The following is a 19558-nucleotide window of genomic DNA, read 5'->3' on the forward strand; positions in this document are numbered from 1 at the left end:
TAAAATTTGTACTTTTTTTAAGTTTCTAAAGTAAAAACAAATTAACAGATATTTACACTGCTTAACACTGAATTCTGGCAAGTAACACCTCAACTTAGTAGCATCACTCGATCGGAAAAAATAACAATGTTGTTCTACATATTCACTGTTGTAAAAAATGACCAAAAACTACTTTGAGCTGACCCGAGAAAACCGCTTTGACAGGGTGAAACTACAATGTTTCCTGACTTCAAAAATGTAAAATTTGAAATCTAACTATTTCGTCCAAGAAAATAATTTTGATTTTTAGTTTTTAGTACTTTGCACAATAGGGCAAAATGACAGCTTTTCAAATTTTGCATTTTTACAGCATTCAAAAACTCTCCAAAATTAGCATTTATTACTCTAAAACATAACAGTCTATATAGCAAGTATAATTTGTATTTATTTTAACTCAGAAGATAAAATTTTACCTACAATTTCATGGTTGAACTATATTATAAACATTTTGTTGCATCAAAATTGTAAATAAGCTAAAAATTCCGGGAATAGGCAGTGAACATGTTTATTTTAAGTTTTGCATCAAAATTGTAAACAAGCCGAAAATTCCGGGAATAGGCAGTGAACATGTTTGTTTTAAGCTTTGCATCAAAGTTGTAAACAAGCTAAAAATTCCGGGAATTGGCAGTGAAGATGTTTATTTAAAGTGTTTCACTTATCAGTTGTGTGAGAAAAATTTCAAAATGCCAAACTTTTCAAAAAATCATGAAGATTGTCGGAAATCTGTCTGTGTCTTGTGTCTGAAGAAGTGCTCTCGAGAGTTGACACAGTTCCTTGTTGAAAAGATCCTCAAGCATTACCATACAAGTCTTGATTTGACTGATACCAGAGTGCTAAGAGGCATTTGTGACTCATGTCGAACAATTCTTCGGAGAAAAGATGAAGGAAAAGATGTTAACCTGCCACCTTTGTTTCCTTTCTCATCTATAAAAGTTAGACCACCAACAAGAGATCAAGGTTGCAACTGTCTTATTTGTCAAGTTGGACATTTGAAGTTGAATGAAAGAGCCCAGTGGACTATTCTAAACCTGTGAAAGATTGTACCCCTCAAAGATGTGGTGATTGTTTGAGTCTAGTTGGAAGAGGTCTGCCACATCAGTGCACTCCATTCACTTTTAGAGAGAATCTCAAGCAGCTAGCTACAGCTGATCCACTCGCTTCAGAGCAAATAGCTACTCAAGTCATCTCTACTAAACCTTCCACACCTGGTGGTACTGTCAAAATATCACATCCTAAAGGCAGCCCACCACTTAGAGTTAAAACAGGTGATACTTTTATATATACATATAAAGATGGCAGGTTCAGAGGGAATACCTTTAATTTTAAAACTTAAAATTACAAAAAGTGTTAATATAATTTCATTTTTAGGAAGCTCAAGTGCAAGAGCTCTTTTTCCTGAACCCAGCATCAAAACTGAAGATCTTGTACAAGTTCAGCTAAACACAGGACTGTCCAACCTTGGCATGAAGAAATTGGCATCAACCATCAACAGAGTCAGATAACACCAAGATTGTGGAGACTAGTTTTCTTGCTAAGTTTGAAGCCATTGGCAAACAGTTGTCTGAGTTTTTTACTCAAACCAGCATCCAAGTTTTATCAGAGAGTAACTCCACTGACTTTGTGGTTGTGCATTGCAAGGATCTTGCCGAGCTTTTGAATGAAGTCCTGCTTTATCGAAGAGTTTTCCAGAATCATATTGTCAAGTTGGGAATTGATGGAGGTGGAGGATTTCTGAAAGTTTCTCTTGGCATCATGGAGTTGGATTCTCACTGTGATTCAAGGTCACCACCACGGAAAAAACTTTTAACTCAGAGGACTGCCAAAGACAGTAGTGTAAAGCGTCAAATGCTTGTGGCTTTATCAGAAGGACTACCAGAAAACTTTGAAAATGTGAGGCAGATCTTGTCTTTAATCAAGTTAGACAAAGTCAACTTTGTTGTCTCATGCAACATGAAACTTGCCAACATCCTTTGTGGCCTTCAGAGCCATGCAAGTACTCACCCTTGCTCTTGGTGCAACACAGAATCAAAGCATCTTTCTCAATCAGGATCTTTGAGGACACTAGGCTCACTTGTTGCCTGTTATCAAGAGTTTGCTAAGTCTGGTGGTGATATCAAAAAGGCAAGATCTTTTGGCAATGTAGTGCATGAGCCTTTGCTATCTGGTTCTGAAAACAAACTCATCTTGGAGCTCATACCACCAATGGAACTCCATCTTCTCCTTGGTGTGGTCAATCACATGTACAAAGCCATGACAGAAGTTTGGCCCAATGTTGTCAAGTGGCCCTCAGCTCTCCACATTCAACAAGAACCATACCATGGTGGGCAGTTTGCAGGGAATGCCTGTCACAAGCTTCTCAGTAATCTTGACCTCCTTCAAAGAATTGCAGAGACTGAGTCTGCTTTTCAAGTCTTTGGAATCATTGATGCCCTTCGAAAGTTTAAGTCTGTGGTGACAGCATGTTTTGGTATGGTTCTGGAGGATGACTTTTCAGAATAAACTATTATTCAAGTGAATTTTAAATAGTTATGTTTTGGAGTAATAAATGCTTATTTTGAAGAGTTTTTGAATTCCGGTAAAATGCAAAATTTGAAAAGCTGTCATTTCGCCCTATTGTGCAAAGTACTAAAAACTAAAAATCAAAATTATTTTCTTGGACGAAATAGTTAGATTTCAAGTTTTACATTTTTGAAGTCAGGAAACATTGTAGTTTCACCCTGTCAAAGCGGTTTTCTCGGGTCAGCTCCAAGTAGTTTTTGGTCATTTTTTACAACAGTGTATTGCAGGTTAACAGGACTTTTGAAACATGGTAAATCATAATACAAACATATATAAGCTATTAAAACCCCATGTAGTACATATAAAAAAACATATCAAAGACTATAAATTTATAACTTTATCAATTTTAAACCTAAATAAAAACCTATACAAATTATTAATGGTTAATAGATTTAAAATGAAAATGTAGTCATTAAAATAAACATAGTAATAAAATTAAAAAATTTGTAGAAAAAGAAACACGGTAGAGATCAATGCATTAAAGGTATAAAGCATTATTTTCCAATGTTTCTCCAAGTAAATTTTATAGATTTTTTTTTAAAAAGTTTGAATTAAATAGAATAAATTTTTTTAAAAGGGTTAAATTATTTTTAAAACAAAAGTTTTTTTCTCAAAAAAAACTTTTGTAAAATTTTTTTCTCAAATAACAAGACAAAAAAAGTAAAGAAAAATATATATTTATGCTCACATAACTTGACAAAAAATAAACAAAAAAAAGAAATCATGAAACTTTAAACTATGAAAGATAGAAAGGCATAATAACTGTTTTTGATTATGTCCAGCAGAAAAAGATTTGTTTAATACTTTTTTTAAGAGAAATAATACATGCTAGCAGTAAGCAACCCACATTACAGGTGATGGTTGGTCAGTTCAACACCTACCATTTATACTGAGCGTCTGCCAATTTTATGTTTGATTTCCCAGACTTTTACATGATCCTTGAGTTGGTTTCCACAATTTAATTATTATTTAGTTATTTATTAATTTTATTATTAATTAGTTGCAAAAACTCAACTACAAAAATAATGAACATAAACACTTTTAGAAATAAACCTTTCAATTGAAAGTATTAAATCATCAGTAAAATCAACATTAAAAGTGAGATTAGGTTCAAGTCTTCTTAGGAGACACGTGTAGTTGCACACCTTTTATGACCACTCATATAATATTTTGTTTTGACAACTTGGCCATGTCTCATTGCATGTTTTAAGTTAGCGTGTTTAAAAGATGCGCTCAATGAACAAATGTAAACTTGAAGTAAAATTAAATATTAACTAACTATAAACTGGAAAATGAAATGAAAACTAAAAAAAAAATAAAATTCAAAACTAAACTAAAAAAATAAAAGTCCTAACGAATGATAAAATGAATAAAAAAGCTGCCTATGATTTATAGGTTAAACTACATTATCTGTAAATGAAGCAAAAGAAAGAAATTATCAGGCATTATAAGTTTTAATAAATTTTAAAAAAATCATATTGGAATTATGATCTCCCTGTAAATAAATCATGTAAAGCTTGTGGAAATGGTGAAATTAGAGCCAAAACTACATTTCCATTAGGGCAACATAAAAAAAGTCTTTCATTAAGAAATTTTTTAGCACTAAAATGCTGACATATCTGGTTCATTTCTTATAAAAAATTAAAATCAGTATTACTTCTTACCAATACAATGCATTCTTCCTTTCCTAGTAGCATTTCATAGATGATTAATTTCATCATGCCTAGGTCAGTCTCTTTCATTTCTGAAACGATTATTTTTAACTTGTCTGACCTCATTGTCCTCATTTGGATTCAAATTATTTTCTAAACTGCCTAGCAGCATTTTGTAAATTTTATAGATGAATAATTTTATTTTGCCTAACTCAGTCTTTTTCATTTTCAAAACAATGATCAATTCGCCTAACCACGTTATTCGATTATGGCTCAAATTAATTTCTGCAAGCAAAGCAGCATTTCTTACATTTCAACGACAAATAATCTTGTCTAGCTCTATCTCTTTCATTTGAACCACAGTATTTTCATGTCACCTATTAGCATTTACACTAATAACTTCTTTGAGCCTAATATCATTCATTTCAATTTCACTATTATCATTAAATATATTACCAGTAATATTACTACTGCTACTAATGAAGAAATAAATAAATGTAAAGAAGAAATCGTTATCTTTTCTAATTTAAGATTATGATTTGATTTAAGAATTATTGCGATCCAAATCTTTATGTAAGTTTATATAGATATTTGTATGTTTAAGTTACAAATTAGTAAAAAAAAAAAAAAAAAACCAACTGATTATGAAATGATTTTAAATGTTTATCAAAAATATAAAACAATATTTATTAGCATCAATTACTTTTAATTTAACAAAGAATGCAAATTACAATGCACAATATTGGTAAAAAAAATGAAGCAATGTCATTCAGTATATTTTACTTTAAGTAATAAAAAGATAAACAAATTTATAAGCAAATTTAACAATTTGAAATATGTATATATTTATATTCCATACCTTTAAAAAGAAGCATTGCACTTTAAACAAAGAAACATGGAGAATTTTTTTCGATTACTTCCGATTACTTCTTATTTATTTTATTTACATATTATTTTTTCTAAGAGAAAATATATATATATATATATATATATATATATATATATATATATATATATATATATATATATATATATATATATATATATATATATATATATATATATATATATATATATATATATATATATATATATATATATATATATATATATATATATATATATATATGTATATATATATATATATATATATATATATATATATATATATATATATATATATATATATATATATATGTTGTACATGGTGACAAAATACCACAAGTACAAAATACAAAAAGTGTAAAACGAATGTTTACAAAATGACAGATACTAATGGCACTCTTAGTTGGAAAAAGTATTAAAAACTTCAAACTTCAACCCTGATTTTCTCAGTTTGACACTTTTTGACTTGTGGCACCCTTGATCTGGGTGTACGATATATATATATGTATATATATATATATATATATATATATATATATATATATATATATATATATATATATATATATATATATATATATATATATATATATACATATATATATATATATAAATACATATATATATATATATACATATATATATATATATACATATATATATATATATATATGTATATATATATACATATATATATATATATATATATATATATGTATATATATATGTATATATATATATATATATATATATATATATATATATATATATATATATATATATATATATATATATATATACACACTGCAGGCCAAAAGTTTCCGGACACTTGATATTTTTATATAAAAAGCTAAAATCTATCCTGTATCATTAAATTAACCAATAAAATTAATTTATAATACTTAAACTTACTAATTTTATGTATTTATGTAAGTTTGAGGTCAGTAATTGGGTATTACTGAACTCAAACTTAAATAAGTAAGTTTTTTTTTTAAATTGTTTATTTTAACTTGATATATAGCGTTACATTACTCTTAAGAGTTTGGTCTTGTTAAAGTTATTTATTTGTTGAAACATGAAGTAAATATTTATAATATAATGATAGCTGACTAAAATGATTAAGAATATTTAGTTTTGTTTAGTTTTTATTTGGTATTAATGATGGTTACATTAAAAAATCTTGAAAAAAATTTTAAAATTTTATAATTCGACTATTTAACTAAAAATATGGGTAAGAAACTTTCTTTAACGGTTGCAAAACGTTCTGAAATAATTACATTGCATAAAGAAAGTTATTCAGTTCGTAAAATTTGCAAAAAATTAAAAGTTGCCAGAAATACTGTACAAGATACCATCAAACGATGGAAAGAAACAGGCATTTTTGAAGACAAAAAAAGATCTGGTAGACCACGGAAAACAACAAAAGCAGAAGATAATAGTATAATATTGATGAGTAAAAGGAATCGAAGACTTACGGCCCTGGAAATAACTTCAGGCTTTGATAGGAGTCATTCAAAATCTATTTCATTAACCACTACGAAACGACGTCTTAGACAAGCAGGACTTTCTGGCCGTATAGCGGTCAGGAAACCATTGCTACGGATTGGAAATAAAAAGAAAAGGTTACAATGGGCTATAGACCACCAAAATTGGACAGAAGGAGACTGGGGAAAAGTACTATGGATTGACGAGTCCAAATTTGAACTGTTTGGGCAAAGACGTAGAATTTACATCAGAAGAACAACAAAAGAAAAAATGATCCCAGAGTGTTTAGTGCCAACAATCAAGCATGGTGGTGGGTCAGTTATGGTATTTTCTTCAGTTTTTCTTCAGCTGGTGTTGGTGACCTAGTTAAAATTGAGGGTATTATGAAAAAAGAACAATATAAAACAATTCTAGAAAACAATGCTATACCTTCTGGCTTAAGAACTATTGGTCGTAGTTTTGTTTTTATGCAGGACAATGACCCTAAACACACCTCAAAATTATGTAAGAACTACATAGAGGAACAAGAGGATAATGGTGTCCTCAAAAACATGACCTGGACGGCCAATTACCAGATTTGAACCCAATAGAGTTACTCTGGGAAGAATTGGACAGAAAGGTCAGACAAAAATGCCCAACATCCAAAGAGCACCTGTGGCAGATATTAGAAGAATCCTGGTTATCAATTACACCCGAAATAATAGATAAATTAATAAATAGGATGCCACGCAAAAAAAGCGATAAAAACTCGAGGGTTATTTTTTGACGAAAAGACAGTTTAATAATAATAGTGTTGTTAGTATTTTTTTCTTTTATTTTTTTTCTTAAATAGTAACTATATGTATCTTTTATAAAATAATTATGATATAAGAATTTTTTTGAAATAATTATGGGAGTTTTAATTAAAAAATTAAACAAAATCCAAGTGTCCGGAAACTATTGGCCTGCAGCGTATATATATATATATATATATATATATATATATATATATATATATATATATATATATATATATATATATATATATATATATATATATATATATATATATATATATATATATATATATATATATATATATGTATATATATATATATATATATGTATATATATATATATATATATATATATAAATTTATTACATTTGTTTAACAAAACTAATATAGTTGAACAAATTACAATAAACAAAGAACAACATCAGTTCACCTAAAAGCTAAAGAAAATTTATCAGCTCAAATTTACTTTTAGACCTTGTTTGAAAGACCGTGTGAACATTAGGATATAGTTTTAGAAAAGCCTAGAAACTACTTAAAAATGACATATGTGACGTTGAACATTGAATGTTGAACATTGAATAGACTAATTATTTTATGAGTCATTTATAACTTTTTTTCAAGTTTAACCAAAAACTGCTCAAACAAACAAGAGTTCAAATTTCTGACTCAAAAACTGACTTCAAAGCTTCAAACAAACAAGCCCTTGTTTCTTGTTTCCTCCTATTTTATTAAATATAATAGATAAAAGTATTTTCTTTTATACTCACTTTTTTGTATTCATTGTTTGTTTGCTTTTGAATTTTTTTTACCTTAACAATTCTTATAAAGAAATAGAATTATGTTTTGTTTGCATAATAAATTTAGAATATGCTAGTTTTTATTTATTTTTGTTTTAAATTCAGTTTTTTATATTTAATGTTTGTTAATTTTCTTTTGCTTTCTATTTTTTTATTTAAGAAAAATTGTTTTGCAATTGTTTGCTAAACTTGTGTTATCATCACAAGTCCTTGAATTATTGTTTACGTGTATTAAATTCATGTTCAACTATGACAACTACATCTTCAACAACTTTACCTTCGTTAACAACTATATATAATACTTCAACAATAACTCCAACAAATCTATCAAGCACCATTTCTCCAACATCAGTAGAACCAATAATTCTAACATCAACATACGAACTAGTGTATTTGTCTAATAAAGGTATATTTTTTTTCTTAATGATGAACTTGCATTATTTATATAAAATATTTGACAGAATTATAATTAATGATTTATTACTATGCATTGCAGATGCAACTCATACATTTTCTTTCTAAATAATTTTTTGTTGAAGATTTTCTGCTAATCTTATTACTTGGAATAGTAAAAGATTATAGTTTTGGTTTTTTATTTTAAAGCATTGTTAACAATTTATAGAATGTTTTGTTTGTTTTGTTACTTTTTATGTTACAAAAGTTGAATAAAGAAAACATTTTTTCTTTTACTTTGTTAAATATAGCAAATAAAATTTTTTCTTTGGGTTTAAATTTTTTTTTTTTTTAATATATATATATTTTTTTCTGAGATAATTTTTTGAAAAAAAAGATTTCTGCAACTGTTTGTTAAACTTGTGTTATTATTACAAGTGCTTGAATGTTTATGTGTATTAAACTCCACTACGTCAACTTTACATTTAGTCCTCCATCAATAACTTAGTATTATAACTGTATTTATTAGTAACAAATACAAAGTATTTGTTATTTCAATAGAAATAACAAATACTTTGTAGAACCAATTATTTAAGTCCTTTTTTATATGTGTCCTATTTTATATGTGTTTTAAACTCTTGATCAACTACACCAACAACTTCTTCTGCAACAACATTACCTCCAGCAACAACTACATTTGTTACTTATACAACAAGTTCAAAAATATCAACAAACTTAGGGTTAATTCATGAGAATGTTAGATAGGCATTTAAACCACATTCTCAGATTTTCTATATATTTTGTTAAAACAGTCACCTGCATCACATATAAAGATGTGTCAGGACCAGTTTATGCTGAGTCCCCAATTCCGGATACCTGGAAGAAAACACGAGATTTGAGTTTGGGTACTGAGTCCATATTAAAAAATTGGAAAAAAAGCTGTTGAAATCTCTAGCGTTTAATTTTTTGCACAAAATAGTGCTAGATAATTTGCACTAAGTTTGCCTAAATATATCAAGTTTCTTTTTAATTGACAACTGTATTTATACTCGAGGTAGCAACTTCAAATTACGCGAGCTAAAGTGCAAACTTGATGTCCATAAATATTCTTTCTCCCTGATTGATTGGATTGCTAATATCTAGAGTAGCTTGCTGTCTGATGTCGTTATTGCCAAGAGCATCAAGAGCTTTAAAATTAAAATTAACTTTATCAACTTTGAAAATTAAAATTATCTTTATTGCCTTGTGAAAAAGTTCTCTTACACAATAAAAAGAAGCTATTTAAATATCCGTATAAAGCAATATATTATAATTGCAGTATATTATGATCCATATAAATCAGTTTGCAATATATTATGATTGTTTTTCAAAAGTATTTTTTTAGATCTGCTTCTTGAAACAAAATGTCTAGTTATTCACTTTTTAAGCAAGACAAGGCGAGACAAAACAAGACTAATTTGCACGAGACTGAATTTGTCTTGTCGTGAAATGTCTTGAATCAATCAAGACCAACTTTATAGAGTGACAACTAAAACAAGAAATATCAAGACTTTTCTCGTTATTTTTGTTAACAATACTAGTATTGAAATTATTATTAATATTTTTATTTTTTTTATAATTTTTTTCTAGTTTATGTTGTAGCTGGTAGAATCACCAGCAAGTGTGAATTGCACACTTTGACAGCCTTATCAAATATCAATAAAAGCTTCATAAATATGTGTAATTTGTCACTTATGTATTGTATCATAAATATTTTTAAACTCCTTCAAGGATTTTGTGTTGACAGCTCTGATGCATCTTGTAGACCAGTAAGTATTGGTCCTGGTTTTAATGAATTACTTGACTTCAGTCTTTTAATAAAAACTGGCTTAACTGTAGAACCAATATCTCCTAAAATTTGGTTTACTTTATCTTTAACTTCTGTAGATTTTTTTTTTTAACTTTGATTTTTGAAACTCCAGCAATCCAAATATAACCACATTTTTAAACCTCCTTTCCCTCTTTTTTTGTTCATTCATTTTAGTATTTATAACAATTAGATGCTCTATTGGTGCTTTATTTCTTGACACAACTGATGCCCAGTTATGAATTTCTGGAACACCCTTAGATATAGTTTGTTGATCTCCAATTTTTAGTTTTAAATTATTCATTTCTAAATCTTTAATTTTTTTTGTTGCGCTTCAATTAATTTTCTGAGATTTTCAATTTCCGCCAAAAGTTCTGCTTGAACTGCCTCTAGCTGACCTTTTTGAATATTTGTCATTGTTTAATTTATCCCTTGGGATTTGATGCGGTTTTGTTATGATATTGTTTGATACGGTTGAATACAGATGTAAATTTAAATAACTTCAATTAAGTAAAAAATACGAAAACTTCCAACAAGTATATATAACACGAAACAGCACTACACAAGTTAATTTATTCACTGCAACGAAAACAAAACATTGCAGAAACAGTATAAACTTTCTGAATTATCGGTATTAAAAATTTCATTAACTGTAAAATTGTAATCTTACTTTGACCTCTTTTTAAATACAAAACTTATCTGGTTAAATAAACACTTCTTACATCTGCAGAAGGGGAAGTCTTCTTTTTAACTCGTCTAAGAAAAATATTATGAATTTCATCAAATTTTTGGAAATATAATTGCAGCATGACTACGGTTTCTAAGATTGCTTCAAAAAGTTAACCTTGTTCTTGAGTTTTTTCAGCTGATTGAGTCATTAATTTCTGATCTACTAGCAACCAATGCAAAATACAAACATTGTTAACGTTTGTCTGAATTTTGATTAAAATTATAAGTTGGTGATCATGCCTCGTAACGGTGGAGTCTTGTGGGAGCACTTTAAACAAATTGAAGGATCTGATGGAGCTGCTGTTGGAAAGTGTTAGAAGTGTTTCAAAACATTTTCCATCAAAAATTCGAATATGCCCGGAATTTTGAAGTATCTAAAGCTCACACACCCTCAAATTTCAGAGAAGTGCAGGAGTCAAAAACTTCATTAAAGAGAAGTGCTACTGAAGCCCTTGCAGGATCAGATATTGATGATGAAGACCAGCTTGGAAACTGTTCAGAAGTCCTTGGCATCTCAAAGAAAAAATCAAATCTGGCCATTTCAGATTCTTCATCCCAACTTAAAACTCAACAGAATATTTGGTAAATTAAATTGATCCTTGAGTTATTTGTGTGCCATGTAAAAATTTAATTTTTCTAATTGAGTGGATGTAAATAATTATAATTACGTTTTTTTTTATATGCTTTTTCAGTAATTTTGCAAAGTATAAAACCAATAACAGCAAATAACTGAGATAAGATCTTAAAATTATGAAATTCCTTGCCAGAAACAACCTTTCTTTTAATCTTGTAAGCACTCCTGGCACTAAGGATCTCTTCAAGCATGCTGACTCCAGGCTCACTGTCAAGGTAGCTGCTACATTCAGCAGGTTTAAGCTGCCCTTGCTGTATGAGAATTTGAAGGTGGCTGTTGACAAAGTCCTGATGAAGACCTACCTTTAACTGGATGTTATGGTTAATGTAGCAGAAGTATCTGTGGCCTTGTCTGCTGACCATTACCCAACAATCAACAGGGTAATGGCTCTTTTATTTGACCTTCAATCCACATATCAAAAAAAATTGGCTCAAGAACTATTAGAGGAAGCTAAATCAATTGTCAAAATGCTGATCAATGAGCTGTTCCACAAGCGATTTCCAAAGTGTAGAGGAATGATGAAGGTCTATGCATTTGGAAATATGCTCCATCCTTTTTATTGTGGTGTTGGTGTTGAGTGTATTAGCAAAAATTTTCAAGAGATGTACCAACGATTGATCATCAATCATGAAAATCACCAAACATGACTCACTAAACAAACTCAAGGTACTTAGTTATTTTACTAGATCTTGTCAGAAAAATGTTAATGAAATCAGATTTAAAAAAAAAATTTTCTAGATAAAAATCATTATTTCTGTAACTTTAAGGAAAAGAGCTGGCAGAATAAAAAATAACTGATCTAACTTTATTATGAAAGATTTCTAAGTAAGATTGAATTAAACAAGTGTAAAAACAAGAATATTTAATAGATCATCATCTAATCAGAGTTTTTTTTAGCTCAAACCACTCCAACTAATTGTAAAGATGAGGAGGACCCCTTAATGGCATTAGTCTAAACAACATTTTAAACATTTTGATGGTCTAAACAACATTTTAAACTGGTGGAAGTCTAATGAGGTCAAGTATCCACTTCTGGCAGATGTTGCTCGTCATTGGTTGTGTATTCCAGCATCATCTGCTTCATCAGAACAAGCTTTTTTTCATGTGGAAGCATTGTGTCATGCAAAAGAACAAAGCTTCAGCCTGAAAAAGTGGATAAGCTGCTTTATATCCAACAAAATTATGACAGTGTGGAAATTTGTCGTTGGAAGCTTGTCTCCAAAGATAAGTCCGATGCAACAATATTTGATGATGCAAATTACCAATTTTGTGCCAACCTTAGTTCAAATAATGAATAACAAACTATTCATCTAAAAAGTCCAAAAACGTTATCAGCAAAGTTAAATCTTATATAAAAGTGTTACAATTCAAAATCATTTATCTCGAATTGATGTTATGATTTTATCTTTTGTGAAATAAAATAAAAAATTTAGTCTGTTATTTAGAGAGTGAATAATAATACAAGACCAAAATCGGCAATCTTGAAAAGTCTTGTCAAGTCTTGGTATTCTTGAAATGATCACAATGTAACAAGACTGCAAAATTAAGTCTTGATGCGTCTTGAAATGTATCAAGACCATGTAGGTTTAATTGTGGTATTGGTATAAAATTATTTCAAGATACAGACCCTTAAAAAAAACCATCATCATCACCAATTTTTCTAAATCTATCATTCACTTACATTTGTGGTCTTCAAGTAACTTTTCTTCTGTTGACTTTTATCTTTTGCAGAGTTCAACAGACCTATTTGCTCTTTGTGAGACTAATTTGAGTTCAGCTGTTTCATCTTATGATCTTAGTGTTGATGGTTATTTTCCTATAATTTGTAAAAACTCCAATAGTCACATGCTTGCTCTAGGCATTTACATTTGTAAGAATTCCCTCATTTGTCAGGAAACTAGGTTTGAATTCACAGACTATTCTTTTATGTTTATCACTACTTCACTCTATTACCTTTCTCTTTGTTCTATATTGCTCTCTTTTATCTCAAGACTGCACTCTTTTGGATATACTTTCGATTAACTTTTAACTAATAACTTAAAGTCATTTTTTAACTTATAACTTAAAATAATAAGAAAGTACCAATTTCTATTTCATCAATTTTAATTATCAATCAAATATTTACTTTTTTTTATTCCATAAAATATAATTCCAGTTTATGTTGGAAGGTATTCTTAACAGCTTCTCAAATGATTTTTGTTGATGTTGCAAATCATTTGTTTTTGATTTTCATGCAATATTGACATATAGTTTGTATAAAGAAACCATTGATGTTTCTGATCACTTTACTAAATTAAGGAAACCAGAGTTTTTAATTTTTTTTTAAATTCAAGTTTTTTACATAAGGCAATATTACATAAATATTTTTTTTGTATGTTTTTATCTTTTAATTTTTTATTTAAGAAAAAGAGTTCTGCAACTGTTTGCTAAACCTATGTCATTATCACATGTCTTTGAACTATTGTTTACGTGTATTAAAGTCATGTTCCACTAAATCAACTACATCTTCAACAACCTTATCTCCATCAACAACCGCATCAGTAGAACCAACAACCCAAATATCAACATTTGGACTAGTTGATTTGTCTATTAAAGGTATGTTTGTTTTTAATGATTAACTTGCATTATTTCTATGAAGTAATTTTTAGAATTATATGTAATGATTTATGACTATGGATTGCACATAAAACGATTTCGTTGTTGTTGCAATTCACTTGTTTTTGATTTTCATGTAAAATTTACATAAAGTTTGCATGAAAAAACCAATGATCTTTCTTATCACTTTACTAAATGAAGTAAACTAGAGTTTTTAGTTTTTGTTTTGAATTCACTTTTTTTTATTATTAATATTACATAAATAGTTTTTTTTTTTTTTGTTTTGTATTTTTTTATCTATTTATTTTTTATTTAAGAAAAAGAGTTCTGTAACTGTTTGCTAAACTTGTGTTATTATCACAAGTCCTTAAACTATTGTTTACGTGTATTAAAGTCATGTTCGACTACATCAACAACATCTTCACCAACCTTACCTTCATCAACAACTGTATCAGTAGAATCAACAACTGTAACATCAACATACGGACTAATTGATTTGTCTATTAAAGGTATGATTTTTTATTAAAGAGTAACTTGCATTATTTATATAAAGCATTTTAAAGAATTTCAATTAATGATTTATTACCATGCATTACACATAAAACTGCATGTTATCAATTTTTTCTCAAAATAATAAAATAATGCTATCTTTTGTTCATGGTCTATTTTTAAACTTATAATCTAAAACAATAAAATATTACCAATTTTGTTTTCATTTACTTTTATCAAGCATTCATTCTGATGTTTTATTTTTGATGGGCATTTTTTTTAAGTAATTGATGAAATAATAAAAAAAAATTTTTCATACAATAAAATTTTGTTTTATGTTGGAAAATATTCTCAACAACTTTTCAAATGATTTTTTTTGTTGTTGGAATTCACTTGTTTTTGATTTTTATGTAAAATTTACATAAAGTTTGCGTGAAGAAACCAATGATCTCTCTTATCACTTTACTAAATGAAGCAAACTAGAGTTTTTAGTTTTTGTTTTGAATTCACTTTTTTACATTATTAATATTACATAAATAGTTTTTTTTTTTTTTTTTGTATTTTTTTATTTATTTATTTTTTATTTAAGAAAAAGAGTTCTGTAACTGTTTGCTAAACTTGTGTTATTATCACAAGTCCTTAAACTATTGTTTACGTGTATTAAAGTCATGTTCGACTACATCAACAACATCTTCACCAACCTTGCCTTCATCAACAACTGTATCAGTAGAATCAACAACTGTAACATCAACATACGGACTAATTGATTTGTCTATTAAAGGTATGTTTTTTTATTAAAGAGTAACTTGCATTATTTATATAAAGCATTTTAAAGAATTTCAATTAATGATTTATTACCATGCATTACACATAAAACTGCATGTTATCAATTTTTTCTCAAAATAATAAAATAATGCTATCTTTTGTTCATGGTCTATTTTTAAACTTATAATCTAAAACAATAAAATATTACCAATTTTGTTTTCATTTACTTTTATCAAGCATTCATTCTGATGTTTTATTTTTGATGGGCATTTTTTTTAAGTAATTGATGAAATAATAAAAAAAATTTTTCATACAATAAAATTTTGTTTTATGTTGGAAAATATTCTCAACAACTTTTCAAATGATTTTTTTTGTTGTTGGAATTCACTTGTTTTTGATTTTTATGTAAAATTTACATAAAGTTTGCGTGAAGAAACCAATGATCTCTCTTATCACTTTACTAAATGAAGCAAACAAGAGTTTTAATTTTTGTTTTGAATTCATTTTTTCTACATTAATTAATATAACATGAATAGTTTTTTTAGTTTTTTTTTATTGAGCTTTTATTTTTTTATTTAAGAAAAAGAGTTCTGCAACTGTTTGCTAAACTTGTGTTATTATTACAAAAGTTTGAACTATTGTTTACGTGTATTAAATTCATGTTCAACTACATCAACTACATCTTCAACAACTTTACCTCCATCAGCAACCACATCAGTAGAACCAACAACTCTAACATCAAATTATGGACTAGTTGATTTGTCTATTAAAGGTATGTTTTTGCTTTTAATGAAAAACTTGCGTTATTTATATTAAGTATTTTTTAAAATTTTGATTAACCAGCTTTCAGGATTCGTAGAATATGGGTTTTGATAAATCTGTTCTAAACCCACCTTTTCTATACTTATTCCTTACTTCAATATTTTTTAGTAAGTGGTAGAAAAATAACTATATACATATAGAAAACATAAATATAACATATAGAACTTATTGTTTGCTTAACACCTATTCACTACACATCCACCATGTTTTACAGTCAATAATGCAAACTACTACCATACATTCAATAATTTTTTTTAGAAAATCTTCTCTTGAAACCAAAGATTTAATACTTCAACATGTCGGTCTATGTTTACAGTCATTTAATGTCCATCTTTTATGTAGTTTTTCTCATTTTAGCATATTTATTGTTCCTATAATTTTCATCAAAGCATTTCAATCAAAATACATTTGATTTTTAAATTATCTAGTTGTGTAGAAATAAACATAAGAAATAGTTAAATAAAAAATAGCATTTTAAAAAAAAGATGATTTCATTCGAATATTTATGAACGGTAGTGGAGCTTTGTAAATTAAAAATATTTTTATTTGCACATTTTTTACAAATTAATAAAACATAACAATTTTTAATAGTTTTCAATTGTATGTATATTGAACAAACACGTCATTTGATTAACCTGAAAAAAGTAATAAAATTAAAAAAAGGAAAAAAAAACACCACATTTATTAATTGGAAATCAATTTATTTATACATAAGAAAACAAAATACATAAAGAAAAGTTTTATTTAAAAAAAAAATTAAATATATCTGCATCATCAATTAACAATTGGTAGATTGGTACCAACTTAAAATACTAATTATAGATGCAGCATTTTTTTTTCACACCACTCTCTTTCTCTCCTAATTCTTTACTTTCAACAGGATCCACACTCTATATTAAAAATATATATATATAGAAGGGGGGGGGGGGCACATCTTACACTGCCTTGTAAGATGTGGGCCCTCTACTTGATCTGCAATATGCTGAAAAAGCATTGTAAGATTTATCTATAATGAAAAAAAAATTATATGATGAAAGAAGTAAAAACATTACATATTAGCACTACAAACCAATTTCCCTTTTGCTGATGGTTTTTCTAAAGCATTGTTATAAGTAGTCAAAATCTGAAAGAAAAGGTATTTATTGCAAAGTTAATTATAATAACAAAAGCATAAAAGCTATCAGTGCAAACATTTTTTGAAATTTGAATAGAAAATAAAATTATTCTTACCTTGATTACAACAAACTAATTTCTTTTTAAACTATTAGCTAATGATCAACATATTAAAATTTAAATAATTAAAGTTTATTAAGTTAGAACCACAGTAGACAAAGTAAACTTATGATAGTTGGCAGAACACCAAATTAGAACTAAAGAAATGAAATAACAACTAAATTTAAATTTTTCTAATACACAATATTTCCAGTTAAACATAAAAAATAGCTCAACCATCATGAGATAATAAAGTAAAGTTATAAAAACAAACAAACAAGCAAACAAACAAAAAAAAAAGAATATAGTAAAATGTGTATTTTTATTAAAAATACAATTCTTTTAATTATAAACATTATTGTTTTCATGAACAGATAATGACACATCGATAAGGTGCTCCATGAAAAATTGATTTTTAAGTTCTTTTAGGAATTTATTGTACTTATTAGATATCCCCTTATTCAAAATCTGCTGTTAAGCGGCCTAAAAACAGTTATATTTTTAATTTTGAAAAAAAACGGAGAAGAATGCATATCGATAAACTAATAATAATAAATGATAATGATGATTTATATACTTATAGTAACAATAGTTATTATTGTTAATAAAAAAAGTTTTTATAATAATAGTTATAATATATTTATAATAAATATTTTAAGTTTCTTTAAAATCCCTACAAATAAGAGCGCAAAAATAATTTTATTTTAGGTTGCTAAACTGTAGATTTACCCAGTGATTATTGTTAATTGTTATGAAAATTGTTAATTGCAATTTAAAGTATTCACAAAATCTTAACTGACAATAAAATATTATTAAGACATGGAGAATCATAAACACCATCACAGCAGCAAATCATTTTAATATTTTGCATGTTCTGCTGACTAAACTTTTGATGGTGCTTAGTGTAGAAACAGAATGTACATCTTTTCAAAAAAAAAAATTTTTTATAAGTTTAAATAAATTCTATAAAATTACCAGCCTGTCAAGATTTAATACATCACCTACAAAACGGAATATGTTTCATTAAGTAAAATATTAAAAATTAAACTTTAAAAACAGATTAAAATATTAAAAAATACATACTATTTATAAATAAAAGTATATTCAATAATTATATCATTTATGATAATGATAATAGAAAATTCAAGGATATTTCAGAAACTTGTTAAAGTTAAATAAGAAATACAAAAAATATACTGCTTGCACATCCACAATGCCTTGCGCATTATCAGTTAATAGCATTCGAGTTGACTCTTCCAATATTATATGGAAGAGTCAACTCGAATGCTATTATATATTACTATTCTAATGGTTATCTAAATTCTGTCATTGTTGCGCACTTGGTTTAGAATATTTAACAGAGGGTGGCAAATTAGCTACAAAACTTTAAGTTTCTTTATTACTTTAATATTAGGTAATAACTTTTTATTATTTTTAAAAATAATAAATTTAATAAAATGATTTTATAGTATAAAATTAAAATTTTTTATTATGTTCCTAATAAAAACATATTATTTACACCCTCTTACTTTGTCCAAAAAAAAGTTTAGGTTGCCAAGTGGCAAGTTCAAATCATCAGCTTTCTTTTTTATTTTATTTTTTATTTCTGTTATTTAAAATGCAAAACAAGACAAATTTATAGTTCTCTACAAGTGTTTTATTTTTTATTTTAGAAAAATCAAAAAAAAATCAATAAAAAAGTTCCAACAATAGGATTCAAACCTTGGCGCTCTGCTTCAGAATGTCGGCGCGCTAACCACTCAGCTACACAGGCACACATTCTGAGAAAATTTTAAAGTTATTTAACAAACAAAAGACTTTATAAAACAGAAATAAATGCTATAGATCAAAATTAAGAAGTTATTGTCACAATGCAAGTA

The 19558-nt window shown here is 27.3% G+C and overlaps 1 protein-coding gene across 9 annotated transcripts in view; it reads left to right on the forward strand.

The window, feature by feature from the left end:
• Positions 1-19558, forward strand: part of LOC136082381 (mucin-3A-like) — a 165762-nt gene that overhangs the window by 59943 nt on the left and 86261 nt on the right. For all 9 annotated transcript variants that reach the window (XM_065801529.1, XM_065801530.1, XM_065801531.1 and 6 more), the window contains 5 exons: positions 8354-8599; positions 14199-14390; positions 14708-14899; positions 15469-15660; positions 16225-16416. In XM_065801529.1, coding sequence (XP_065657601.1) covers positions 8354-8599; positions 14199-14390; positions 14708-14899; positions 15469-15660; positions 16225-16416 — 1014 coding nt within the window. The remainder of the gene's footprint in view (positions 1-8353; positions 8600-14198; positions 14391-14707; positions 14900-15468; positions 15661-16224; positions 16417-19558) is intronic.

This window comes from Hydra vulgaris, chromosome 07, assembly GCF_038396675.1.
Source record: "Hydra vulgaris chromosome 07, alternate assembly HydraT2T_AEP".
Classification (NCBI taxonomy): domain Eukaryota; kingdom Metazoa; phylum Cnidaria; class Hydrozoa; order Anthoathecata; family Hydridae; genus Hydra; species Hydra vulgaris.